This window comes from Paramormyrops kingsleyae, chromosome 23 (assembly GCF_048594095.1).
Source record: "Paramormyrops kingsleyae isolate MSU_618 chromosome 23, PKINGS_0.4, whole genome shotgun sequence".
NCBI lineage: Eukaryota > Metazoa > Chordata > Actinopteri > Osteoglossiformes > Mormyridae > Paramormyrops > Paramormyrops kingsleyae.
Window position 1 is genome coordinate 7,044,405 of NC_132819.1, and position 27,132 is coordinate 7,071,536.

The 27,132-nt window shown below is 49.4% G+C and overlaps 1 protein-coding gene across 3 annotated transcripts in view; it reads left to right on the forward strand.

The window, feature by feature from the left end:
• The window catches only part of csmd2 (CUB and Sushi multiple domains 2), a 261,987-nt gene that overhangs the window by 224,792 nt on the left and 10,063 nt on the right, over positions 1-27,132 (forward strand). For all 3 annotated transcript variants that reach the window (XM_023832148.2, XM_023832149.2, XM_072705512.1), the window contains 20 exons: positions 2,352-2,540; positions 3,546-3,731; positions 4,293-4,487; positions 4,720-4,893; positions 5,186-5,359; positions 5,666-5,839; positions 9,209-9,397; positions 9,825-9,998; positions 12,136-12,318; positions 14,284-14,460; positions 16,655-16,834; positions 17,714-17,887; positions 19,352-19,525; positions 20,275-20,348; positions 20,533-20,644; positions 22,201-22,380; positions 23,813-23,878; positions 24,468-24,629; positions 24,759-24,862; positions 25,611-25,698. In XM_023832148.2, coding sequence (XP_023687916.2) covers positions 2,352-2,540; positions 3,546-3,731; positions 4,293-4,487; positions 4,720-4,893; positions 5,186-5,359; positions 5,666-5,839; positions 9,209-9,397; positions 9,825-9,998; positions 12,136-12,318; positions 14,284-14,460; positions 16,655-16,834; positions 17,714-17,887; positions 19,352-19,525; positions 20,275-20,348; positions 20,533-20,644; positions 22,201-22,380; positions 23,813-23,878; positions 24,468-24,629; positions 24,759-24,862; positions 25,611-25,698 — 3,129 coding nt within the window. The remainder of the gene's footprint in view (positions 1-2,351; positions 2,541-3,545; positions 3,732-4,292; positions 4,488-4,719; positions 4,894-5,185; positions 5,360-5,665; positions 5,840-9,208; positions 9,398-9,824; positions 9,999-12,135; positions 12,319-14,283; positions 14,461-16,654; positions 16,835-17,713; positions 17,888-19,351; positions 19,526-20,274; positions 20,349-20,532; positions 20,645-22,200; positions 22,381-23,812; positions 23,879-24,467; positions 24,630-24,758; positions 24,863-25,610; positions 25,699-27,132) is intronic.

Below are 27,132 nucleotides of genomic sequence, written 5' to 3' on the forward strand. Positions count from 1 at the left end.
TTGAACTCTGAACCTTTAGCTCAAGGGTCTTTACAGATACTTAGAAACAGATGTATCCTTATAAGCATTCCTCAATTATTTTGAGCGAATGTTAGACTTTTTCCCCTCCTTTATGACCTTGAGTAGCAGGATCTATAATCCCTGCAAAGTTCCTCCAGGGCACGATGGTGCCATGGCCTGCAGCCGCTTGCACACGCGGCGGTCAGAGGTGACCTCACACGCGGCGGTCAGAGGTGACCTCACACGCGGCGGTCAGAGGTGACCTCACACGCGCCGGTCAGAGGTGACCTCACACGCGCCGGTCAGAGGTGACCTCACACGCGGCGGTCAGAGGTGACCTCAGAGTCTCTCATTTCTGATCCATAAATGACCATCCCCTTGGGCTACTACCTCAGGCTTTTTGAAGTCTGAGAAAGTGGATGGAAAGAAAAAGTCATCGCTGAAGGACACTCTCTTTTTTGTGCGGAAACAAAAGGGACTGTGCAGGTGCAGATGACCCAGGACTGAATTTGCCTGCTATTTCAAGGCCCTTCATTCCATTGTTCGGTGTTTTAATTTAACACAAAGCACAGTTCCACGGTTGTTCACATATTTAATGTTTCTCAAGCTGCCTTTGATGGATGAAAAGCTCATATATATATTTTTTTCCTTTAAATTTTCTGCCTCAATGGTGCAATTTGTTTGAGAGCCCAACGACTCATAAAAGCAGACATATATCAGACCGTTATACAACCGTAACTTTTTATTGCCACAGTCTTATCCGATTGTCTGTAGGGTGCTAAAGACTTTGGCGGCAGTGGAGAATTGCCGGTGGTTGCTGATGCTGTCAGACTGGGAATTAGCATTTTTATTGAGATGTTATACATTAGTTCTTATCAAACGTAGTGGTTGAGATGCAGTTCTTTCCACATCCTGCACTGGTCTTATCTCCTTTCGGCTCAATTACACACTGTGCCATAAAATTTGGCGCCATGGTCGTGTTTAAACAAAATCCAAGTCACGCGGATACCTGCCCATCTCATGATCACATGAACAAATTCTGACTTACTTTCCACATCAAATGCATGAAGAGGCTGGAAATTGTAGTTGCAACTGCATGTGTGACATTATAGCTCAATAAAAACAGCTTAGCGGGAGACAGAGTGGCTCAGTGTCCCACTGTGGGTGTTTGTGTGTGTGTGTGTGTGTGTGTGAGCAAGTATACCTTACCTTACAACATTATACTGTACCTTGTACATTTTTGTGTATACCTTACAACATTATACCTTATACATTTTTGGGTATACCTTACAACATTATACCTTATACATTTTTGTGTATACCTTACAACATTATACCTTATACATTTTTGGGTATACCTTACAACATTATACCTTATACATTTTTGGGTATACCTTACAACATTATACCTTATACATTTTTGGGTATACCTTACAACATTATACCTTATACATTTTTGGGTATACCTTACAACATTATACCTTATACATTTTTGGGTATACCTTACAACATTATACCTTATACATTTTTGGGTATACCTTACAACATTATACCTTATACATTTTTGGGTATACCTTACAACATTATACCTTATACATTTTTGGGTATACCTTACAACATTATACCTTATACATTTTTGGGTATACCTTACAACGTGATGAATACCCGTTTTTTTTTTCCTTTATGGGGAAACTTTGTTTTCTGGTCCCCATAAGGGAAAACTCAGTTTAATAAAAATCTGTGACTGCGATGAAAAAACAAAAAATGCAAAAACACTTGTATTTTGTTTGGTTACTTATGGTTATGGTTAGGGCAGGGTGGGGGTTAAGGTTGTCATAGTTAGCGTTAGCATTTTTCCCATAGAAATGAATGAGCGGTCCCCATGCAGATATGTTTGTGTGTGTGTGCACAAATGAATGTGCGTGTTTGTGTGTGTGTGTGTGTGTGTGTGTAGGGGGGCAGGGGGGGGGGGGGGGGTGGATTCCATTTCCTTCTCATGTTTCCCCCTGCAGTCCAAAGACGTGTTTAGGTTAAAGGGCTTCTCTAATTTGCTAGTGCTAAGAATAATGTGCATTGCGGTGGACTGCCATCAGATTCTGGGTGCACCGCCGCCTTATGCTCTGTGTTCCCTGGGATAGTCTCCAGGTCTCCCTGCAGCCATGTCTAGGATAAGCAGCCCTCAGGTGGATGGGAAAACAGCTTCATTATTTGCAGTTCTCAATAAAAAAAAAGTTTCTGGTTTAGTTTATTTTAATCCAAGGCATTTTTAAAAACATAATGTGATATGAAACCTGTCTCCATGATGAGAAATGGGGACACCTCTCTCACTTTGCCATGTTTCATTCTTTCAGCCTCATACTGCAGCCCCCCAGACCCCCCCGCCAATGGTTCAGTCCACAGCCTGACCGGCACCAAGCTGGGAAGCACCCTGCGCTTCAACTGCGACCAGGGCTTTCGCCTCATTGGCCAGAACAGTGCCACCTGCTCCCGCACCCCCCAGGGCCTCTACCAGTGGAATGCCCCAACACCCCTCTGCCAAGGTACATATGGGCTCGCCCGCCTGCTGAGGACTGGGGAGTGCAGGTGGGGTGATTCTGTCAGGTGAATCATGGGATAAGGGTGTGAGGTCAGAGTGTGGACAAAGTTTCCATGGAGGACGAAGGGTTGTGGAGGTAAGAGGGACAGGCCCTCACTAACCTCTGCAAAGCCAGTTCAGGAAGTTTCTGCAGTTAAAGCGTGCATTTCCCCAGACAGCTCTAACGTTTTGCTGTTGTACCTTTTTTGGCTGCGCTTGTGTGACTCCTTCATCCTTCCTGCCTCTTCACTTCACTTTAAGCTTCTCTGAAGATGGGAAAACAGCCTCACCTGTGGGAGCAATTTAATGGGCTAGCGGATGGAAACTCCCCTTAAAGTTTAGACGTTGGGTTTGCAATTCTGGTCCGCCTGGGTGTCGCTCTTTTTGGAATGAGGGGAGCTTGTCTCCTTTACGCTGATGCCGTTTTTAATCCTTTTATCGACAGTTATGACTGTTCACAGCCGTGCCGCAGTTTTCTGTTTCTCTTTTATCTGTCTCAGCTACTCTTTTTTTATTAGTTTCTTTTGCCTTATCTTTAAGCATACCAGAGGGTTGTCCTTATTTTGGAATTTCTCATTAATATCTTTATTTGCAGAGTTCTTCAATTGCAGCAGTGTTTTTTTAAAAGGTGCTTTGAAAAATCACCTACAAGCACATACACTGTAGATAATTTTTTTTTGCATATCTTATCATGCTCTACTATGGGACACACTCACTAAACAGAGTGCAGTATGAGCCATTTTTCTATCATGTCAAAGTGGTTTTTGGGTTCACAAACTTCTCCAACAACGATACAGTTATTGCCAGGGGATTCGAACCAGCGACCTACTGGACAAAGGCAAAAACTGCTAAATTTTTTGTATAGCTGGATATTTGCCAAACCTTGAGTTAAACGTCACACCACTTTCTGGAAAGTCAGTTCATGGCGTTATTTTGTCCATCACGGCCTTCACTCTCTGTCACCCCATAGTGGTGTCTTGTGGCATGCCAGCATCCCCAATCAACGGCAGCGTGACCGGTCGTGATTATACTGTGGGCACCAAGGCCACCTACCACTGCAATCCCGGCTACCAGCTAACCAGCCCTTACACAGTGTCCATCGTCTGCCAGGACTCTGGGAGGTGGAGCCCAGCTGATGCCCCGCCCCACTGTGAACGTGAGTCCCACCCACATTGGTCAGTAACTTATGTCGTCACTTCAGTCACAGCCTTGATGTCTGGGTGGCTGTCAGCCGCAAAATAAATCTCTTGAAAAGAATGTTGAGAAATTAACTACAGCAAGTGTCAGTAAAGATTCTCAGAGCAAACAGAGGTGAAATTTCATATTATTGGTTTATTTTAAAATGTGGGGCTATATGAAATATTATGCTTAATTAAATGCCTTATTTTTAATAATATTCTGTTGAAATGGAAAGTAGCAGTGGCAGATTCCTGTTATTGTACCTGTCACACATTTTTAAGATTCACCGATGGAAGGTGCTATCTACTGTATATGGGATCAGGTGCTGGAGTATTTTACAGTGTATTACAAGATGAACGGCGGGTGCCATCATACATTCTAGTTCTATACAGTATTCAGTTCTTTTCGGTTGTTCTGTTACATAGTTTTGGACAGAAGTTTCAGTTTTCAAACAAGTGAAAGAATGGCCTCTGGATTTTCTTGGCTAAAAGAGCCACTCTATATTAATGTCTCTGACCTCTGACCCCTTGCATTTCAGCGGTTATGTGTCCTGACATTGGCCACACAGCAGTGGACTATGGCAGGTGGAGGCTGATTTACGGGACCCTGAATCAGTACGACTCCATGATGATGCTCATTTGTGACCCTGGCTACTACTACCGCGGTCAGCGAGTCATCCGCTGCCAGGCCAATGGAACCTGGGACTATCCAGAACCCCGGCCCGTGTGCAACAGTGAGGACTCGCCTCCTCACGGAAAGCTTCACATTTGCTATTTTATATATATTGTACTTTTACCCTTGATATCAATATTGTTTTAATAAAATGTGGCAAACTGCCAAAAAGAAAAAGAGCAAAAGACAAATAGATAGAAGAACCTGAAGTGTCACGCTGTTTAACCTGGGGTAATTTAAGTTTCCAAATGAAATCCCATTGGCTAACATCCACCCCCTTTGCTGTCACTTAGTCATCTCCTGTATGGAACTGGGCAGCCCTCCCAATGGGAACAAAATCGGCACCCTAACCGTGTACGGAGCAACAGCCATTTTCTCCTGCAACACGGGCTACACGCTGGTGGGCTCCCGAGTCCGGGAGTGCATGTCCAACGGGCTGTGGAGTGGAACACAGGTCCAGTGTCTCGGTGGGTCTGCTTTCCGGGTCAAAATGCCCTGATCAACACATTTCCTTTTTGTTCATCCTCTTTTTTTGCCATCATTCTACTGTGGTTCCCTGTTCACAGCTTACCTCGCACACCAAAGTGTGATCACCCCCGTGAGCGGCTGAATTGATCTTTATTTTCTGCTGTGTGCGTGTGAATGTGTGTTACTGTTTGTGTGTGTGTGTGTGTGTGTGTGTGTGTGTGTGTGCGTGCACGTGTATGTTTGTGTGTGTGTGTGTGTGTGTGTGTGTGTGTGTGTGTGTGTGTCCCACAGCTGGCCACTGCGGTGCCCCCGAACCCATGGTGAACGGGCAGATCATTGGTGAGAACTACAGCTACCGCGGCAGTGTGGTGTACCAGTGCAACCCGGGCTTCCGGCTCATCGGTGTCTCCGTGCGCATCTGCGAGCAGGACCACCACTGGTCCGGCCGGACCCCCGTCTGTGTCCGTGAGTGTGCCGGCGGCCTGGCAGTGCAGACGGGCTTCGGCCTGGAGTCTCATCATCAGTCTTCTGGCTGAACTTACAGATCCACTTCTTTCCACTTTCCAACACCTTTTGATAGCAGTTTAATGTACTTAAACCTGAAAAATCACAAATTCAGTTTCAGCTGCCTGCTTGTGTTTTCTATTATTTATTAAAAAGCATTTTTTATTAAGTGTTAGTAATTAAAAATATAACTATGCACGTATAGTAGTGAGATGTATGCTTTTGTTAGCATACCCATCCTCACTCCGATTTTTGTTTCCGCTGCAGCCATAACCTGCGGTCACCCTGGCAACCCGGCCAACGGCGTGACCCAAGGCACACAGTTCAACCTGAATGACGTCGTGCGCTTCACGTGCAACACGGGCTACGTGCTGCAGGGGGCGGTGGAGGCGCAGTGCCAGGCCAACAGCCAGTGGAGCAACGGCCTGCCCCACTGCAAAAGTACGTCCCCTGTGTGTCTGAGCTTGCGTGTGCAGGCGTGCGACTCAGATAAGGAGGCGTGAAGCTGTCATTCACGTGGCAGAATGTGGCAGGCGAGGGGATAAGGACTGATGTCATGTGCCTGAAGTTGGAGGGCTTGTCTCGGAACGTGACATTTGTGCGTGTCACACTTTTGTCCTCGGTACATCAGCCTCTCTCTCGAGAAACAATGGCTTCATCAGGCTGAAATTAACTCAACCATTAGCATGCTGAGCTGAATCACTCAGTCCTTGGCTTTCCAATCTCAGTCTGGCTGTGTGGCAAATTTCACCTTTCAGCAAGGAAACTTCATTTTGAATTTGGTTTGAAAGGTACGGCATGCTGGATGCGTAGGTTGCTGTGCAGCCACGCTCTGGGATCGTCTCGCCGCCCTGGCTCAGTGTGTGTGCGGCCTCGCTCTGGGATCGTCTCGCCGCCCTGGCTCGGTGTGTGTGTGGCCTCGCTCTGGGATCGTCTCGCCGCCCTGGCTCGGTGTGTGTGCGGAGTTCGCACGTCGCTCTATTCTATGGCTCCTCTCCAGATTCGCCGGCTTCCTCCCTTCAGTCCAAAAGCGAGCAGTAATGTGGGTCGTTGTCTCTTAATTAAGCATTGTGTGTGTGAGTGTGATGGGTTGGCACCTCATCCAGGGTGTCCTGGGCTCGAAATTCACATGGCCACGTGCTGGATAGACAGAGCAATGGAAATTGTATGCAGAATTATTATTTTTATTTTTTTTCATGCTTGACAAAGGGAACAAGGTCAGGGATGCCATTTTGTTACAGTTTTCTTAGTTAAATTTCATGATACCCATTCATATTTTAACCATTTATCCTGGTTAGGGTTGCAGGGGGGTCCTGGAGCCTATTGCAGATGGCACAGGGCAAATGGCTGCCCCCCCCCCCAAATGGAATGCACACACCCTCACATACTGCAGAGAATCTTAATGGCATGTCTTTGGAGTGTTCAAATCTGGATATCCAGAGGAAATGAGTGTGAGACAGGGAGAGCATGCCAAAGCCACACACGGAGGTGGGATTCAAACCCACAACCACGGGGTTTAGCCACTGTGCCACTTCCTTTTCTCTTACTATGAATAAAAGAAGAGCTGGATGAACATGTTTTGGCAGAAATTCACAATGGTGCTTATATACCTACCTACCACTGTGTGTCTTGAATCTCTACATTCATTCTGGGCCATCGTTCTATCGTTCCGCTTTGCTAAATTTGCCTTTTTGCTATGCAAATGAAGTCGTGAGAACAGACGGGCAGAGAATACAAGAACATAAGCAGCAAGAGCCCTCCCTGGTTGGATTCTTAATGTTAATCACAATATAGGAATCGCTTCAAATTACATGTATGTTTACCCTCTTTCTGGAGTCTTAATACCTTCATAATTTCCAAATAGCTCTGCCTCCCACCCCTCTCACTAGATCATTAAATCCTATTTACGGAAATCAGGGGAACAACATGGAGACAGCTAATAACCTCCAAAAATGAGATCTCAAACATTAAGATTAGGGCTGCGTCAACAATTCAGCCGGCCTCTGTACATACATCCCTCCTAATCAGAAACAATTTGTCAGGACACTGCATTGCTCTCCATAAAACGTTCCCCAATTGCACCAATAAGACGATCTGCTGCTCTCACCCAAAAAACAGTAAAAAAAATTCCCATAAAAGAAAGAGCAATTATTTTCCAGGGTTGCCACCCTCAGAGTCTGGGCTGTGTTTAGGTATCTCTCAGTAAGGCCTCCTGTCCACAAATCAACATGGTTCCATTACACGTTCCTGCACCGACAAGCCGTCCTGAAGGTTAGTGGCACCTCCGGTGCCCACAACACCCCCTACCTCCCACCCACGCCCACCGCCTCCGCTCCATGCATGCCAGCCTTCCACTTGGAGCAATGGTGACCCTCCTGGAAGGTGCAACCATCTGGCCTCCCTGTTCAAGTCTCCATCATCTTGACACCAAAATACAGATCGCCGGAGTCCCTCATTGCAAATGGATGCAGAGGACGCTTTATTCATAACAGCTGTCGCAAATTTTTAACAGCCGCCTCTTCACTGGGACTCACCCAGAACCCTCCAGCTGCTTTGCAGTTTTGCTGCATTTTTGTCCCAGATCGATTGGGAGTGTGGCACTGATCCTACCAGACACCCCACTCAGACCCAAAGCAAGCAGTCACTTCCTGCCACAGTCCTCCGTTTCCTTTGTGAGGCTTTAAACCGACACCCCGATCTCTCTCCATGGCAATTTCCGTTTAGTTTAAGATCCAGGTCATTTCAAACTCCAGACGCATCTTGGCGTGATTGGCTGGGGAAGCCTAAGCTGTTTCCTTCAAAGTATTCTGCAAACTTTTTTTTTTCCCCTCTCCTATTGTTGTGCTTGACAATTTAGCTGTCAGGTCAGTTTGGTTTTGCGTTTTTTAAACTTTAAGTGTAGACCTAGAGCCTTTGACAGCCAGCCTGACACAGCCGAGAGGAGACAAGCATCTTAAGTGGGGGGAAGTCAAGCGGTGTCAGAAGAGGGAAATATATGTCCCATTTTTTTCTTTTTTTTTTTCTTGTAACACAACCCATTTCTGGATATATGTAAACAAAAAAAATGAATCCTTCAAATAAGTATGTTCAGAGAGTGTCTGGTAATGGATTCCCCCAAGTTCCTGTTTAACCTACTTCTTTACAGGGGGAAATGTGTTGGTGGTAAGGCAGCTTGAACAGGCATAATAGGGTAAATGCGTGTTGAGTGTCACTGACTAAAAACTGAAAATGTTGTGCTTTTTTTAAATTATAATAGCTTACATTTTTAAACCCTTTTTCTCACACTGTGCAGTGTAATATTGTACCAGAGTAATTTGTGTTAAGTACCCTACCTAAAGAATAGAGTGCCCCAATCTCCGCTGGTATTTTAGGCATCCTCCACGCAACCAGCACCTGCGCATTCTATCGCGTCACGATATACTAGGCCAAAGTGACCTTTTAAGCTCCCGTGTGACATGCCTGCAGGAAATACACGCAGATCAGTGTCACGAGTATTATTTACCATGACTGCGTCTCCATCTCGCAGCCAGCACGTGACATGTAGCCGTTTAAATCACATATCCCAGAATGCTTTGCAGCAGATAATTATTGTATTAAATGCGATTCTTATTGGTTTCTCTCATTTTTTGAGGGAAACCATGTTCAAAAACCATGAAAGGGCCTAGAACATATTCATCACCTGAGTAAAAACGTTATGGTCATGAGCGGCTGGTGCAGATGTGCTCACACAGCGATGCTGCGCCGGACATTCAGCCGCCTTCATTTGCAGTCTCATGGTGAACGCGTCCTCTCTGCTCTTGTGTTCTCCAGTTGTGAACTGCACAGACCCCGGACACGTGGAGAACAGCGTGCGGCAGGTCCTGCCCAGCGGGCCTCACCGCTTCAGCTTCCAGACCGCCGTGTCCTTCACCTGCAGCCCCGGCTACTACCTGCTGGGCAGCAGCACACTGGCCTGCCAGGGTGACGGCACCTGGGACCGCGCACTCCCCAAGTGCCTCTGTGAGTCACTGACACCCCCCACCCCCAGCTGCTCCGTCTTTTAGCTTTTAGCCTCCTTTTAGCCTGCGGGCGGTGAGAGCGAGAATAGATATTTTTGTCTCTCCCAGATAAATTACCCTTGTTCGTCACATGGCCTTTTTTGTATTATTCTTCAAAACCATCGCATAAAAACAATAGAATTTTGCGATTGTTTAAAAAGCCATTAGCAGGCAGGGAGGAGGCTGGGGCCCAGTGCCATCTCTCTGGCCGCTTCGTCTTTCTTTCACTGCCTTACTTTGTTTGCAGTAATTAAGCTGGTAAGCGCTGGAGTCTTTAACCCTGAAACCTCAGTGTGGGGGACGGGGGGGGGGCTGGAAGCCCCCTCTCCCTGGCCCCTGTGCCCCCTGCTGTCTGCTCACGGCCTCGTGCCCCTTTTCCCCCGTCGCAGTGGTGCTGTGTGACCGGCCCAGCGTGCCGCCCTACGCCCAGATTTCGGGGGACCGCCGCACCGTGGGCTCGGTGATCCGCTACAGCTGTGCGGGCCGGCGCCAGGTCGTGGGCAACACCACCCGCATGTGCCAGCTGGATGGGCACTGGAGCGGATCGCTGCCACACTGCTCCGGTAATGCCGCCCTGCACCCCCCAGCATGCGTCCTGTCCGGAACGTACTGGCAGGACCACACATCGACATGCCAGGGCCCCGGATAGATTCTCCCAAATCCAATTGCCCCCCCCCTTTCCAAACTAAAGCTACCAATATCCACAGTAGGGGCATGGATACCCTGGGGCCCAGCATTTTAAAGGGGCCCCTGAATACATTATTATCATAATCGGTAACGCTTTACATTAACTACACCTTCATAATGCTTTTATATTGCATTCATAAAACGTTCAGTACACCTTCATAATTTATTCATAAAGTATTCATAAAACATTCACAAGCATCATGTATGTATACCTTAACATCCTAACCATCCCTGAAATATAAATTAACAACAAATATTATATAATAATAACAAACATTATAATCGCATAATCATGTAATGTTTGTTATTAATATATATTAAAGCTGTTAAGGGATGTTATGATGTTAAGGTGTACTTGCATGCTGCTTATGAATGTTCTATGAATGCATTATGAAGGTGCACTTAATGTAAAGTGTTACCTAATAATTATATAATGTCAGTGTCTGGGCCGCAGAAAGCGTGCCCCTCTCCCCCCGCCATGAGCGGCTCTGTGTGCTGGGGCTACATACTACACACTATTCAGGCCCTCAGGAGGTTCACTGGGGTGGCTGAGCGGCCGACGATCGACTGTAAACACCAGGGGAGTTATAATCCCTACACTGCTCTCCTGCCGGCAGGTTATCCTCTAAAACCTGTGGATCAATAAAAAAAAAAAGAGAACTAACTAACACACTTTAGGAAGCCCACTTGTAAACACTCCCAAGATTTGAGACCTCTGTCTGCTGGTTACCCGCCAGGCAGCGATCCTGCACCCCCCGCCCCCGAGCTCACACAGGTGTGCATTTAGTGCGTGGAAAACAGTGTGGCATGTTCCTCTAAGGCTCCCCGCCTGCCTTAAATCACCCCCCCCAATCATCCCCCCGTTTGTGTCTCAGCAGAAGCCTGTCGCACAAAGCCGGATGGGTTAATATCGCAATTGATAGTGTTGATGTTGTCAGGAGTGACCGTCTCCCACGCCAGGTCTGACGGGCAGAGGACCGTAAAAATCCCCCTTATTGCGCTGCTTTTCCGATAAAGGCGGTAAACACCATTAAAGTAATGTCTCCCTGCTCACTGAGGTGCCTTAGTGCACACACATATTAAATACATCACCGGTGAGATTCTAAAAGCGTTTAGAGAGGGGCCTGACTGGAGAGAGAGGGGCGCTAAAAACAGACAAGAGGGTGTACAGATTATCTGAGAATTTGCGCACAAAGGAGCTGAAATGGAAGGAGACCTTCCCTTTCAAGAGTAAGCCCCGGTAACTAATGGAAATCTTTAATCCTCCCTAGTTTCCTGCCGTGTGTCAATCTTTCTCCTACTTGACTCTTACCACCTGCCGTTCCTCCACATTTACACTTTCTGCTTTTCATCTTTTTTCATTCATTTCCTCTCGACATTAGAATACAAACTAATAAACAGTGTCGACGCGCGGCTCTGTGGGTTCGGGCGCCATGCCTGCGATCAGACAGTCATGACTGTAAGTCCTGTAGTCAGCAGCATTTCACCGTCGGGCCCATGGGCGAGTTAGTTACCACACCCCCGCCCGCTCCAGGCGCTAGCCACCCCTGCTAAATAAATAAATGCAAAAAAAAAGTTACCGATATCTTGCTGGATGGTTAGAAGTTCTCAAACCTCTTCTCGGGCATCCAAGTCATTACATTAATTCATTAAATTTTGCCACCAGTTCATTTAATTAATTAACTTAATCAGGTAATAAACTGTATTAGGTATGGATTAGCCAAACAAGTGGTAAGTTTAGTAAATATCTCAATATAGTGGATGGTGACAGTGGATACTGTAGTGATTTGAGGGGACAAACACTTTGAGATTCACAAACGCAGTTTGATACTAACACTAATGTCATTTCTGGTGACAGCCTAAGACTTTTGCGCAGTACTATGTATGTTTTAAACTAGCATGTATGGTCCATTCCTCTTGGAGAGAAGCTGCTTCCCTCTCTGGGTCGGCAGGGAAGCTGTACTTCACTGTACTTCACCGCTGCTTCCTGATCCCACTCCTCTTGCATCACAGGGGATTCCCCAGGCCTATGCGGAGACCCCGGTGTGCCGGTTCACGGCATCCGGCTGGGGGAGCAGTTCTCCACGGGCAGCGTGGTGCGTTTTAGCTGCGAGCCAGGCTATGCACTCAAGGGCGCCCCCGAGAGGACCTGCCTGGCCAACGGGACGTGGACAGGCATCCAGCCCGAATGCCACGGTATGGTGCCTACTGTTGGGGATGGTATGGTCTGCATAGAATGACATGCGGGTGTGTTTTATGGTCTGGGTGGCTTTGTTTGTGATCCTGCTACACTGAGTGCAGTTTTGTCTGTGTGTGTGTGTGTGTGTGTGTGTGTAAGGACTACCTGGCTTTTTTCGCCGCCCTTTCTGTCGGCCCCTGCCAGTCGTCTTACACATGTCAGCCATTCCGATTTTCTCCTTCATTTCCTCTCTCCCACAGGCAGCACCTTTCCCGCATCCCTCTGTTTGTCGTCTGTTGTATTTGCCATCGATCCTTCGGGCCCAGGTCCCCGTTTCCTGACGGGGGCGGGGATGACAGAGTTGTCCCTTTCTGTCACTGAGCTGTCACCTGGGGCATACACGGTATTTTGGTGTGTGTTGTTTCCGGTGGAGGCGATGTTTTCTTCTCCCAGGTGCGCTCGCTTATACACCAAGCCTGACGAGCTGTCACCAATTCGGGGGGGGGGTCCAAACAACAGGTTAATATCTAACGGGGAGGGGCTGCTTTTCAGAAATATCACCCTGACTCACGCTGGCAGTGTTTAGCCAGAGTAGATTTAGGTGGTGGAATGGAATTGCTCCTACATTGCTATGAGGTGTCCTTAAGTATCATAAGCAGCCATTTGGAATACAGGAAAGGATGTTGTTAGGAAGCAATCAGAGGTATTGTAAGTAAGGTGAGCCAGGGACGTTCCTCAGACCACAAGACATCAGGGGCGTAGCCCGGAGACCTGACAAGTCCGAGGGTCATCATACTGCCCCTGTCTGACGATGTGATGATCGCAGCACTATGGAGGTTCTTACGGGATTTTCAAACTGGCTGTTATAACACCCAAGTTGCACAAATTATCTGGGGCTTGTCCATATTCATTCTGGGGGCGTCAGCCCCCGGCGCCCCAGGCTTGTGATGCGTCTGAAGTGAGCCCTGTCAACCTGTCATATTACAGTCACCCCACGCACGGCATCCATCATGGCTAAATCTGGCCATCCTGCCGGCCCACGTCCTTCTGGCTCCTCACCTGCAGTCCAGGTGGTCAAGAAAATTGCGGGGGAACTCCGTGTAGAAGAATCGGATTCTCCCCCGACTCTGCCATCCCATAAATTAGCATGTTAAAATGCGCCCTGGAGGAAAGCGTGGTGGATGGTGAGGATGTCTCCACGGTGATGGGCCAGCCACTGTTTCTTCCTGATAGCTGGGAAGTGGGACACAGCAAAACGTGAAGATTAAGATAAAGATAAAGGAAGACTACTGAGCCATCATCTTCTGCTATATTCTAGAGAGTGTTTATTTAAGCGGGGGGGGGGGGGGGGGGGGGTGATAAATTCACGGTCGGTGGAGACGTAGTTTCCCTTAAATGCTGTGTGGGAGGAATGTTGCGGCGGGCAGGTATTTACATTTTATCAAAGCCGTTACCAGCGGATCCAATTGGGGAAGAACAGCAGAGAGACGCTGGCGGGGGGGGGGGGGGCTAACTCAGGCTGGTAAATAATGCAGAGGGTGCTCAAAATTCTGCCGGTCACTGTCACAGTGGTGGTAGTGACAAACGTGACCCTTTTTTCCCCCTCACCCCACCCCTATCGTATTGCATGCATTCCTCCACCCCGACAGGAATGCCGATGCTTTGGATCACATCGCAAGCCAGAATCAGGGCCTGTGTTTCTCACAAAGGCCTCCCTGACTCTCAGACCCCCATCCTGGGCGGTTTTATTGTTTTTCGGCATGTATTTAAGGCCCCCGCAGGTCCAATTTAATTGGTCCAGGAAGAGATGCGGTGGATTTTTATCACCTGTCTTCCTCGGAAGTATCGCTCAGGAGATTTGTTTGATGGCCAACATCAGTCCACACAGGTGGACCGGCGATATATCTGTTCGGGAGCGATTTACGATCTCTTCGTGTCTCTCCTTCTCACTCTCCCATCTTCTCACTCTTTGCCCCCCTTAGTGGTGTCATGCGGCAACCCCGGAACCCCCCGGAACGCCCAGGTGGTATTCCACGACGGCCTGGTCTTCTCACGCTCCATCACCTACGCCTGCCGTGAAGGCTACTACTCCACCGGGCTGCTGACCCGGCACTGCACGGTCAATGGCACCTGGACAGGGACCATGCCAGAGTGCACAGGTAACCCCCCTCCCCCGAGCCTGGACACCCCACCTGCCCTAATTGCCTAAACATGGCTTTGCATATTACCTATACACAACCGGCAGACACAGAATGGATGGGTAGGGGAGCATTTATCGAACCATGATTTCATCCTTTATCCCCTGACAAGGAACACAGCGAAGGTCATCCAGAAAACCAGCGTTGATGGTTTCGTGCTCTAATGTTACAATTAATCATCATCCTTTTTTATCTGCCGTGGTCTCAGTCGTCCTCCTGTGCCACTGCAGCCTCCGAGATGCATCGCCATTCTCCGCCGCCTCCCCACATTAGCTTCCAGTTCAGGCCTTATCCGTCTCAGCCAGCTCCATAATGAGGCAGCTCTGTTTCTATGGCAACGTATCCCAGCTTGCTGAGCCAGATCCCAGAGCAGATTAAGTCAGGTAATCCTGACTTCTCTCCATACAAGGTTTTCGGGAGTGCAAGCAGAGGTCTGCATTGTCAAATGTGTGTACCGTTGTGTCTTTGGTCATGTCAGCACGGCATGGTGGTTCGTGTTAATGGCCAGTCCGCCTTAATTGCAAAGTTAGTCTTACATACGTTCCGGCTTCCATCGGAGTAGCCCGGGAGACAGGAGGTGGTCTTGCATAATTTTTCGGTTCTCGTGGGTCGTGTGTCACATGATTCATGGCAGCTTTGCTCTAAATCTGGTCCAGGAGAGAGAGCAGAGAAGAGCAGAGAAAGGGTGTATGAGCTGGATCTCTGAAGCAGTCGACATAATCCACCACCATTCCATGATTTCCAGGAGAAAGTCTTCTATTATCAGAAAAATAAAATATTAAAAATCTCCTTCACAACACTGTTTATCAAAGCAATTGGTCTGGGAAGTTTTCGGGCATTCTTGATCCCTGCTTGTGTATAACTGTAGTACTTCACATTGTGTAAGATGTTATTTTCTGTCTTCTTCTTCTTGTGGGCCTGTTGTCGGGTTGTTCATCGCATCTAAACGAACTGGTTCTGCGAGTGCTGCGGGAAGTCCGTGTTCCCTGGTGTCTGACTGCCGGAGCAAAGCCTTCGTACACATTAAGACCTCGAATAAAACTGCTTCTGATTGTGATTGCAGTTCCCTGGAATAGCCAGACATTTAGTTATGTATTTGTTTGGGCTTTAGCAGTCCCCTCTTTACTCTGCGCTGGGATTTAACATGTCATTGGTGGGGGCACAAAATCCACGTCAGTCACGGGGAAGAAAGGTCGGCAGTTTGCTGAATAAAAGTGGTCTGAGTGAACAAGATCATATCGGTCCCTAAAATAGGCCCTTACAAAACCAAATTAGCTTCCTGTCATGGAGCCGACCAACTTGAACCAGATTACTTGGGCTAATTCTTGTAAGCTCCCTTTGTGGAGGGATTGCCGGGCTGTCGGAGGGGTTTGATTAATCTACCCGGTGAAGGCTGACATTGTCCCACGCGCCAAACACGTTTGAATGAGAACTCGCTGTATAAGTGTGCAGTCCTGTGAGGTCAGTCCTGTGAGGTCAGTCCTGTGAGGTCAGTCCTGTGAGGTCAGTCCTGTGAGCTCAGTCCTGTGAGGTCAGTCCTGTGAGGTCAGTCCTGTGAGCTCAGTCCTGTGAGGTCAGTCCTGTGAGCTCAGTCCTGTGAGCTCAGTCCTGTGAGGTCAGTCCTGTGAGGTCAGTCCTGTGAGGTGCACAGGAAGTCAGCAGGGCATCGTTTGTCCAAAGTCAGTCTACTTCCTCTCAATCAAAGTCCCCCCCCCCCAGTTTCCCTGCTATTTAGAGAGGGGGGTGTGTGGGAGGTGTACTGTATGACACTGAGTGTTAGGACTTGGAGGGGAAGGTTGCCGGTTTGATTCCCGTGGCTGGCAGAGTTATGTCAACATTGACACCTTGAGCACGGCCTTTAACCTGAATTTCTCCTGGGACATTGGGTGCATTGGGGATCTCTGATTATATGCGTAACTTTAGACAAAAGTTTCTGCTATGTAAATAAATGACATCACTCCTTTCTGGGGAGTATTTAATGAAACTCATAGTGGGTTTTAGTGCTGCTGGGGCCTTTTACAGAAACTGAAAGGTATGTTGTCCATCACCTTGTTGATTCTGCCGGTGGTTCTGAGGTACGGTTCTCAGTGGCACCCATCTCTCTCTCTCCCTCACTCTCTTCCTCTCACTCATCATTCACGCCTCTGTCCCGCAGTGATAAACTGCGGGGACCCGGGGATGCCAGCCAATGGCATCCGCCTGGGCAGCGACTTCACCTACCAGCGCAGCGTGACCTTCCAGTGCTCGCCGGGCTTCACCATGGACGCCGACCGCTCCTCCGTGCTGGTCTGCACCAAGGACCGTACCTGGAACGGGTCCAAGCCCATCTGCAAAGGTGTGCTCAGCTCTTCCCTCCTCCTAATCATCATTATCTGTCACTTAGCTTGCAGTGTTTGCGTCCACATGCATGATACGTCAGGCCTCCGTCGCCGAGCCCTATTCAGAGTTACCTCTCTACAAAGTATTTTTTGTAATACTCCACTTGTCTTCTGGCATCAAATGTCTAATTAGTGCCATCTTAGGTGACAACCTCAGCTTGGCCTGTGTCAGCCCTCTCAGCTTGGCCTGTGTCAGCCCTCTCAGCTTGGCCTGTGTCAGCCCTCTCAGCTTGGCCTGTGTCAGCCCTCCCAGTTTGGCCTATGTCAGCCCTCCCAGATTGGCCTGTGTCAGCCCTCTCAGCTTGACCTGTGTCAGCCCTCTCAGTTTGGCCTGTGTCAGCCCTCTCAGCTTGACCTGTGTCAGCCCTCTCAGTTTGGCCTGTGTCAGCCCTCTCAGTTTGGCCTGTGTCAGACCTCTCAGCTTGGCCTGTGTCAGCCCTCTCAGCTTGGCCTGTGTCAGGCTACTGCTTCTTGTTGCTATAGCTGAGCAGGAGCGTTTCTAGGATTTTATATGTTGGGGGCCGTACAACAGGGGCCGTAATTCATACAGAGGGGCCACCCTTATCATTAGCAAATGATATGTTCTGAAATGGCGAGTGACTGGGGAAGTGCAGTGCGGGGCCAATCAGCCTTCAGCCAGGGTTAATGGCCCCACCCATCCCCCCCGCCATAGAGAGAAAACTGCACTAAGCCCCTCAATGGAAAGCAGCACTTCCTGGGCCTCCTCAGCCCAGATGACTGAAACTCCAGTCGTCCCATTGCACTGTTTCGCGTTCTGCCGCCTTATTCTCTGATGCTGCCCATGATTAAAGCCCCGCCCCCGGATTGTTCTGCAGCCATCGTGTGCGGCCTGCCTTCCGCCATCCCGAACGGGCAGGTGGTGGGGACAGACTTCCAGTGGGGCTCCAGTGTCAGCTACGCCTGCGTCGAGGGCTACCAGCTCTCCCTGCCGGCCACTCTCACCTGCCAGGGGAACGGCAACTGGAGTGGGGAAAGACCCCAGTGTTTCCGTAGGTCTCCTCTCTCTGCATCCCACTATTATCAAACATCCTGCACTTCAGCATCACAGTTTGTTCATGCCCCATCGAGAGTTTGCCCTGCCGGTGTAGAGCTCAGATCACTGCCACAGTGTACAGCCTTTAAAGCTGTCCCAGAAAAAAAGTTTGCATTTTTTATTTCATTTGTTTATTCAAAGCAGATGACACAGCTTACAGCCTAATGCTGCTGGATACGCTCAGTACTGTGTCCTCTTGTCATCGTCTCTGATGCCCACCTCCCCCACCCCCGGTCCATCACACCCCTCTTCCAACCTGAAAAGCCCCCATTTTTACTCTCTCGCCTCTGTCTTTTATTCCTTCCAGCTTCCAGCATCTCTAGCTCTGCTCCTTTTCATCCATCCTTACGATGTGTCCAGTTTTACCGCTGCGATGCAGCTGTGGGTCCCCATTGGGACGTTCCGCCACCTCTGCCAACCCACCTGCCATTCTCTCCCAGTCCTCTCTCCCGTCCTCCATCCCAGTCCTCTCTCCCAGTCCTCTCTCCCGTCCTCCATCCCGTCCTCTCTCCCGTCCTCCATCCCGTCCTCTCTCCCAGTCCTCTCTCCCAGTCCTCTCTCCCGTCCTCCATCCCGTCCTCTCTCCCAGTCCTCTCTCCCATCCTCTTTTCCAGTCCTCTCTCCTGTCCTCTCTCCCAGTCCTCTCTCCCATCCTCTCTCCAGTCCTCTCTCCCAGTCCTCTCTCCCATCCTCTCTCCCAGTCCTCTCTCCCATCCTCTCTCCAGTCCTCTCTCCCAGTCCTCTCTCCCATCCTCTTTTCCAGTCCTCTCTCCCGTCCTCCATCCCGTCCTCTCTCCCGTTCTCTCTTCCAGTCCTCTCTCCCAACCTCTCTTCCAGTCCTCTCTCCCAACCTCTCTTCCAGTCCTCTCTCCCATCCTCTCTCCCAGTCCTCTCTCCCAGTCCTCTCTTCCAGTCCTCTCTCCCATCCTCTCTCCTGTCCTCTCTCCCAGTCCTCTCTCCTGTCCTCTCTCCCAGTCCTTTATCCCATCCTCTCTCCCAGTCCTCTCTCCCATCCTCTCTTCCAGTCCTCTCTCCCAGTCCTTTATCCCATCCTCTCTCCCAGTCCTCTCTCCCAGTCCTCTTTCCCATCCTCTCTCCTGTCCTCTCTCCCAGTCCTCTCTCCCATCCTCTCTCCTGTCCTCTCTCCCAGTCCTCTCTCCCATCCTCTCTCCTGTCCTCTCTCCCAGTCCTCTCTCCCATCCTCTCTCCTGTCCTCTCTCCCAGTCCTCTTTCCCATCCTCTCTCCTGTCCTCTCTCCCAGTCCTCTCTCCCAGTCCTCTCTCCCATCCTCTCTCCTGTCCTCTCTCCCAGTCCTCTCTCCCATCCTCTCTCCCATCCTCCCTCCTGTTCCTTTGTTATCTTCATTGAACCTAATCCCGCCTGCCTGCCCTCTGGTCTCTCTCCCCGCTTCCCTGCACAGCGGTGTTCTGTGGAGATCCAGGGGTGCCCGCCCAGGGCAGGCGAGAGGACCGCGGTTTCACCTACCTCTCCTCCGTGGTATTCACCTGCCTCCCCCCGCTGGTGCTAGTGGGCTCGGCCCGTCGCTACTGCCAGGCGGACGGCAGCTGGAGTGGGACACAGCCTTCCTGCATAGGTGAGAACCCCCCCCCCCCCCCACACCCCGCTAGCCTTTGGATCACTGGGAACTAAGACCCCCCTGCAAGCTTCGATGCTGGCAATTCTACCCATGTATCATTACTTCATAGTATTTTGTATTTTAACCTGTTTCATTTATTTCATTATTTTGTCTCACAAAAATAAAGCTACCCAAGTACATGGTGCTGCTCATAAAGGTGTACCTGACTATAAAAATTCAGAATATGGCTGCCTGATGTCTGTAAACTGCCGTTGGTGTCTATACACATGTGTACTCTGTGACGGACTGCCATATTGCCTGGGGAGTGTATTTTTTGTTGCCACAGTGGGGAGCCCATTGGGTTTTTAACCAACAATCCTTTGACTACAGAATGAAAGCTTCAGACCCTTTGAAACCTGAGCCTGCTGCCCTCTCTGTAATGTCTACTTATTATGGGCAAGATTCAGCATAATGGTTTAATGGTTTAATTTTGTTAAAAGCATGTATGTGTCTGTAGCTGTAATGGATATAGGCCAGCTGCACTGTTATTTATATAGCTGGGCATAGTGTAGTTGATCCCGGACTGTAAATGCCCCCCCCCCCCCCGGCTTGCTGTGGATGTGCCGAACAAAGCACATAGGTACAGGTGTACGGTGGGTAAAAGTGACGACTACACACCGTGGCCGAGGCCTCAGCAGAGTGGAAGCTGAAGCTAGTGTGGCCTCCGTCAGGCACTCAGCAAGACCCCGTCGGCTTGTCTGTTCCAGATCCCAGTCACACGAGCTGCAGTGACCCCAGGGTACCGCTGTTTGGACACCAGAACAACACTCAGGGCTACCAGGTATGGGGAACGTTAAAAAAACAAAAAAGTTGCAAATGGGCTTTATTGTGTGGAGCTGTATGGACAGGAATGTGCAGTGGCAGATGTTGGTTAGCGCAGTGTGCGCTTAGCAACAGACGCGTGCAGTGTCTGTGTGCACGCATGTGCCAGGTTACCACTGTGACACTGCGCTTCCTCTCCATAGATCGGCAGCACGCTGTTCTTCAGCTGCAGGAAGGGATACCTGCTACAGGGGTCCATCAGCCGCACCTGCCTGCCCAACCTGACCTGGAGCGGTGTGCAGCCCGAGTGCATTGGTAAGGGGGCCGCCCCTCGGGGGCCTCTCCCGCTCCCCGCTCAGTCTGCGCACGTGTGTGTGTCTGTCTGTCTGTCTGTCTGTCTGTCTGTGTGTGTGTGTCTCCCATCCTCTCTGCGGTAGGAAGAGGTAGACAGAGGCTGCTGTGTTGAGCTTGAGAAGGTGTTGGGTAGCATGTGGACTGTCTGACTGCTGAGCGCTGGAATGTAGCCAGCGATGGAGCCAAATGAGAGCTTTCGCTGTGCCCTGTTTTCCTGCCATAGCATTGAGGCTCACCTGATATTATCCTGCTTATTTACGTCATGCGATCACCTTGCTGTCATTTTGTGAGGCGTTGCTAGAAATGAACTGTGTTTGCCAGGACTTAGGAGACTCCGACCCAAGGGTCACGTCCTGACCAAAAGAAACAATATTAATATTAATGTATTATGTTTTACCCTTTCTTAAAATGCAATTATATTATCAATTACCAAACAACCATACCCTATACAATGCCATACTAGGGTATGAAGCACCATGGGAATCTTTTTAACGCTATGTAAAGTAAACAGGCATAAAAGACTTCTTGATATAAACACAGCATCCACAATGCATTGCTGGCATTGTGTTCGGCCTGCAGTTCAGCATTAAACGTTCTTCTCTGCCTCCGTTTAAATAGCTAAAGAGTTCCTCAGAGAGACAGAATGCCTTCGCCTTAATTGTGAAAGACTCACTTCCCATACAAACCCCGATAGCGACTTCGGAGGAAAAGGGAAATGGCCTGGTGCCTAATTAATGTTTGCTACCACCTGCTGTTTTGGGGACTGAAGGGTGCAGCATTGTGGATGTGCAGAATTCAAATAAGTATAAATAACCCACGTAGCTGCCTGTGACGCAGTCCGACGTGCATGATCTTACAGTCAGCGTTAAATAAGAAATAGAAGGCAAGCAGAAGATTTTTTATGTTAATGCTGTTCAAGCAATAAAACAAGGAGCTCCTGACCCCAATGTGATGCTGTAATGGAGAAGTGGAAAGAATAATCTGCATGTTACTGAGGCCAATTCTCAGCGCATGCAGAGTGTGATAACGAAATATATACCTTACAAAGATCGTAGTCCTGTATCAGAGAAAATCATTTTATCATAAGGATGAGTTATGTTTCGTAATGAAACTGCACCCTAAACAGTGTTAGCCTTATAAAAAAAATAAATAAATCAGTCCTTCCCTTCTTCTGATACTACTGGATGGATGGATGGATGGATGGATGAATGGATATCCAAATGTTATCTGTATTCCCTTGAGTGACTGAGGACCTGAATACTGCACAGTAGCCCCGCCCCCAGATCTGACTGAGGACCTGAATACTGCACAGTAGCCCCGCCCCCAGATCTGACTGAGGACCTGAATACTGCACAGTAGCCCCGCCCCCAGGACTGACTGAGGACCTGAATACTGCACAGTAGCCCCGCCCCCAGGACTGACTGAGGACCTGAATACTGCACAGTAGCCCCGCCCCCAGATCTGACTGAGGACCCTGATACCCAACCCTCTTCAGTGTTGCCTCTCCTCTCCACTAGCTCATCACTGCAGCCAACCCGAGCTCCCCGCCCAGGCCGACGTCAGCGCCATCGAGCTGCCCTCACTGGGATACACCCTCATTTACTCCTGCCAGCCCGGCTTCTACCTGGCCGGGGGCTCTGAGCACCGCACCTGCAGGGCTGACGGGAGCTGGACGGGGAAGCCCCCTCTGTGCTCAGGTATGTGTCACCGCTGAGGCGTACGCAGGGCTGACATCTCATTGGCCTGCTCCTCTGTCACTCACTGATTCTAAAAATACTATTGCCTAATGATAAGGTTGACTCTTTATTAATTATAGCCCCTCTTATTTCCCCAGCATGAATGTTAAACTTTCATGTTTTAAAAAATAATAAAGGTATGAACATTGAAGTGTACCGAACCAGAACCTGGTTTTTGAAAGCCAGCAACGAATATAAAAATGCAAAAACTTTTATATGCCATAACATTGTATAATGTAATATTGAAAGCGGGTTTAATAAAATATGCTTTTGTGACTTTGATAAATATGAGCGTAGTGAGGCGAATTCGGTCCTCTGTATGCATGTATACAAAGCGCTGTGCTGCATCACGTGCTGAACAGCTCTCCGGCACAAACGCTGAGGACTCTGCAATTGCTATTTGCACTGTAACAGCAGTAATTGTCCTAATAATAGTCAATTATGGCTTTGAACACTTCCTTTCCTAATTGGGCCCCCTATATTCATAACAGATTTCTCAGAAATCAGGCTCTCAGATCTTTGTTCTCGCCTTTCTCTGCATTACCTGCCCTTCATGCACTGCAGTCTATACCCAGTGTCTGTGGGGGGGGCACCTTTTTAACTGCGATTTACGGTGACTTTTACAGTGTGGGGCTTCTGCCCACCTGAAAGCACTGATATCCTTCAACAATACTGTCACAGTACTACAAGCATTCATTTTATTTTTTTTAATTTGAATAGAATTTTTGATTATTTTCTCTAAAAGAGCTAGTTATTTTTAGAAGACACTAAAAAAATTGCACTGTGTAAAGTTAGGTTTGTGTATTTATAAATGCATATGTATGCAGGATTCTGTGATTATGCCCATATGCATTTATCTCTGTGTTGGTATGTCTTTGTGTTACTGGGTGCTTGTGTGTTGATGTTTGTTCATTCATCTGTCAGTACCGTATGTGCTTATGAGTCATATTAGTATGTGTTTCTTTCACTGCATGTGTGTGTACATGCTTCTGTGTCACTGCTGCGTGTGTGTTAGTTACTGCCTACATGTGACTGGGTCTCGGCGTGTTCGTACGCGCGCGTGTGCTCCTCCCCGGCGAAGGCGGCTGTCCCGCGGCCTGCCCTGGGCCCCCCGAGGAGTGCACACTCTCGTCAGTGCCACGCACTTCCTGTCCTTCCCGGCTGGCTATGAGATAAGACCCCGATCATTTAGATTAGATTAGATTAGATTAGATTAGATAGTACTTTATTAATCCCTCAGGAAGGTTCCTCCGGGAAATTTAGTTCCAGCAGCAGTACACCGACACATTACAGTTACAAGAATTAAAATTTGGGGGCTGGGGAAAAAAAAATAAATAAAAAATTTGCACACAAGGAGGCGGTAACACTTATTTCTTTTCTTTTGTTATTCCAGCTGACACCCGGCCGAGCGGGACGACGATCGGAACCGTGCAGGAACCGCCGAACGCCAAGCTCCCAGGTGAACGCCGCTGTCGCTTTGCCTACCGTCTGTGGTGAGCTGGCAGGGCGCTCTGCAAAGGATTTATGCCAGGGGCCGTTTCTTTAGAACTCAGCGATTGATGTGATTTCTAATGTAATCTGGTTATTTCACTCTGCCTGTCCACAAAGGTAAAAAAAAGTCACTTTGAAAGTGCATAAATCAACTGAAATAGAGCCAAATGTCGATTTTTTTCGGCCCTCAATACTTGTTGCTGATAGCATGTTGGTCTATTCACAGTAGATTTTGACTGAGTTTGACGGTGTCCCTGGTGAAGTTTGCTAAATGGCAGATAATGAGCTGTAGCTGTAGCTGGCGGCCATTTGTGGAGCAGTACAGGCATGTTTTTGTTGTGCCCTTGACAGCAAAACCTGAGGCTGATAAATGGTCGTATCTAAGCCAGTCACTTTCGGTGAGAACATATCTACTTAAACAGTCAACAAATAAACTTTAATCTGCAAGTTCAGATATGGCTGCAGTACTTCGGCTAGTCTCCCGACACCTGTGCTAGCTACTCCCCCTATTGCAGGAAGATGGTAATAACATGTGATATATTAATGCCCCACTCCAGTCCCCGGTGGTGTCTTTGCCAAGAATTCTCTGTGGAGGGGCTCATACGAGTACCTGGGCAAGAAGCAGCCTGCCATGCTGAGCATCACCGCCTTTGAACCCTTCGGAAACCGCGTCAACGGGACGCTCATCCACCACAGTGGCGTGGAGCTGAAGCTGGCTGGTAAGGGGGGGGGCCCTGGGCTTAGATGCGCTTCTGGGCAGTACTGCTGTGCCTTCAAGAGGGCTTTGACAAAAGGGGGCGTGGACAGTGTGTGACCCCCCCACCCCGCTCCTCCTGCTTCCCTCCTAGGGATCTACAAAAAAGAGGAGTCTCACCTGCTGCTTCAGGTGTACCAGATTCGGGGTCCCGTCGAGATCTTCGTGAACAAGTTGAATTGGGCGCTGGACGGCCATGTAAGCGATCCCCAAACCCACATGCAGGGCTGTAGCTACTACACACACACACACACACACACACAAGATTTAGCATCTTATTTTACACATTCATGGGCCCCTGTACAGTTCTGGGTCCCCTGAATCTACCGGCGTATCCATGCCCTGCCTACATGACATATTTTTAAATCCTTGAAAAATCCAGATTTGTTCAGGATACCAGCCCATTATCCCAGAAGCGATGAACGCTTCTTATGTGGAGATTTTAGGGATATATAAGGAAACTATTAAGCGTGGTATAACGTAATTAATAGTGGAGTGGAAAGCTCGGGTGATGGTGCGGATCAAAGTGTCCTGATGTTAGCCCACGGGTAGCTTTGTCGTGACCCAGGAAGTTAGCACAGCTTAATCACTCTTGTGGGGCGACGGCATGAGGCAGGGGGGAGGGGGGATCTCTCGTGTGGATGGAGATCCGGGGAAAAGCACCGCGAGGCCTTTCGTCCCAGGCCACGTTAGCATTGATTGGCTGGCAGTCTCTCGCCAAGTGCCAGCTTCTGATAGGGATGCCCAGTGAAATTTCCTTTTAATTAAAATGTCAGCGGAATCAATGTCTGGCAATCAGCAGCGGGCACCTCGTCCTGAATACATCGAGGAAAAGAAACGGCAAGGTTGTAATTAAAATTCATGCGGGTCTGGAGACACGGGGGACTTGCCTGGTGTGTGACGGAAAGGGTGCCTTCAGTGAGAGACCGGCGTTTGTGCCCCACAGGTGTCATACATGGCCTCCACCAACTCCTTTGTGTATCAAGGGTTCGTAAGAGGAAAAGGATTCGGCCAGTTTGGACTTCAGAGACTTGGCAAGTATATCATGTAGTGCACCGACTGCGCTCAGTCACTCGTTAGCCGTCTGTAATACAGCTTGTTTTGTTAGCAATTAAACTGTAAAATGCATTGATTTCTTTCGGCCTACTTCTTGTATATTGCACTCACAGGGTTCCGTTACAGATCTAGTGTATAAATGTGTGTTCATGCTCAATTCTCTGTGCTTTGTCAGTGAGGGTCAGTGATTTCTCCCAAGACATCTTGCCATGCATCAAAGATTGCTGCATTTGTCACACACAGAGGGCAGACTCTTTTGGCCAAAGGCCTGATGGTTTTGCCTTTTTGTGGCTGTAGATGAATGTATTTTTCCTTTGTTCCGGGATGGACTCTACCAAAGACTTACAGCACTTCAAATAAAAACTGAAATGCTAGTTTTTGGTGCAGTACGTTAAACACTATACAATGCATTCAAAGTTAACAATCATCATTAAATATTCAGATTTAACAATTACTATGATATGTGTCCCGTGACGCAGGGTGTCCCCCGTCCTCTGCCCTGTGATACAGGGTGTCCCCGCCCTCTGCCCTGTGACGCAGGGTGTCCCCGCCCTCTGCCCTGTGATGCAGGGTGTCTCCCGCCCGGTGCCCTGTGATGCAGGGTGTCTCCCGCCCGGTGCCCTGTGATGCAGGGTGTCCCCGCCCTATGCCCTGTGATGCAGGGTGTCCCCGCCCTATGCCCTGTGACGCAGGGTGTCCCCGCCCTCTGCCCTTTGACGCAGGGTGTCCCCCGCCCTGTGCCCTGTGACGCAGGGTGTCCCCGCCCTATGACCTGTGACGCAGGGTGTCCCCTGCCCTGTGCACTGTGACGCAGGGTGTCCCCTGCCCTACGCCCTGTGACGCAGGGTGTCCCTGCCCTCTGCCCTGTGATGCAGGGTGTCCCCTGCCCTGTGCCCTGTGATGCAGGGTGTCCCCGCTCTGTGCCCTATGATGCAGGGTGTCCCCGCCCTCTACCCTGTGATGCAGGGTGTCCCCTGCCCTGTGCCCAATGATGCAGGGTGTCCCCTGCCCTGTGCCCTTTGATGCAGGGTGTCCCCGCCCTCTGCCCTGTGATGCAGGGTGTCCCCCGCCCTGTGCCCTATGATGCAGGGTGTCCCCTGCCCTGTGCCCTGTGATGCAGGGTGTCCCCGCCCTCTACCCTGTGATGCAGGGTGTCCCCTGCCCTGTGCCCAATGATGCAGGGTGTCCCCTGCCCTGTGCCCTTTGATGCAGGGTGTCCCCGCCCTCTGCCCTGTGATGCAGGGTGTCCCCTGCCCTGTGCCCAATGATGCAGGGTGTACCCTGCCCTGTAACCTGTGATGCAGGGTGTCCCCCGCCCGGTGCCCTGTGACGCAGGGTGTCCCCGCCCTATGCCCTGTGACGCAGGGTGTCCCCGCCCTCTGCCCTGTGACGCAGGGTGTCCCCCGCCATAT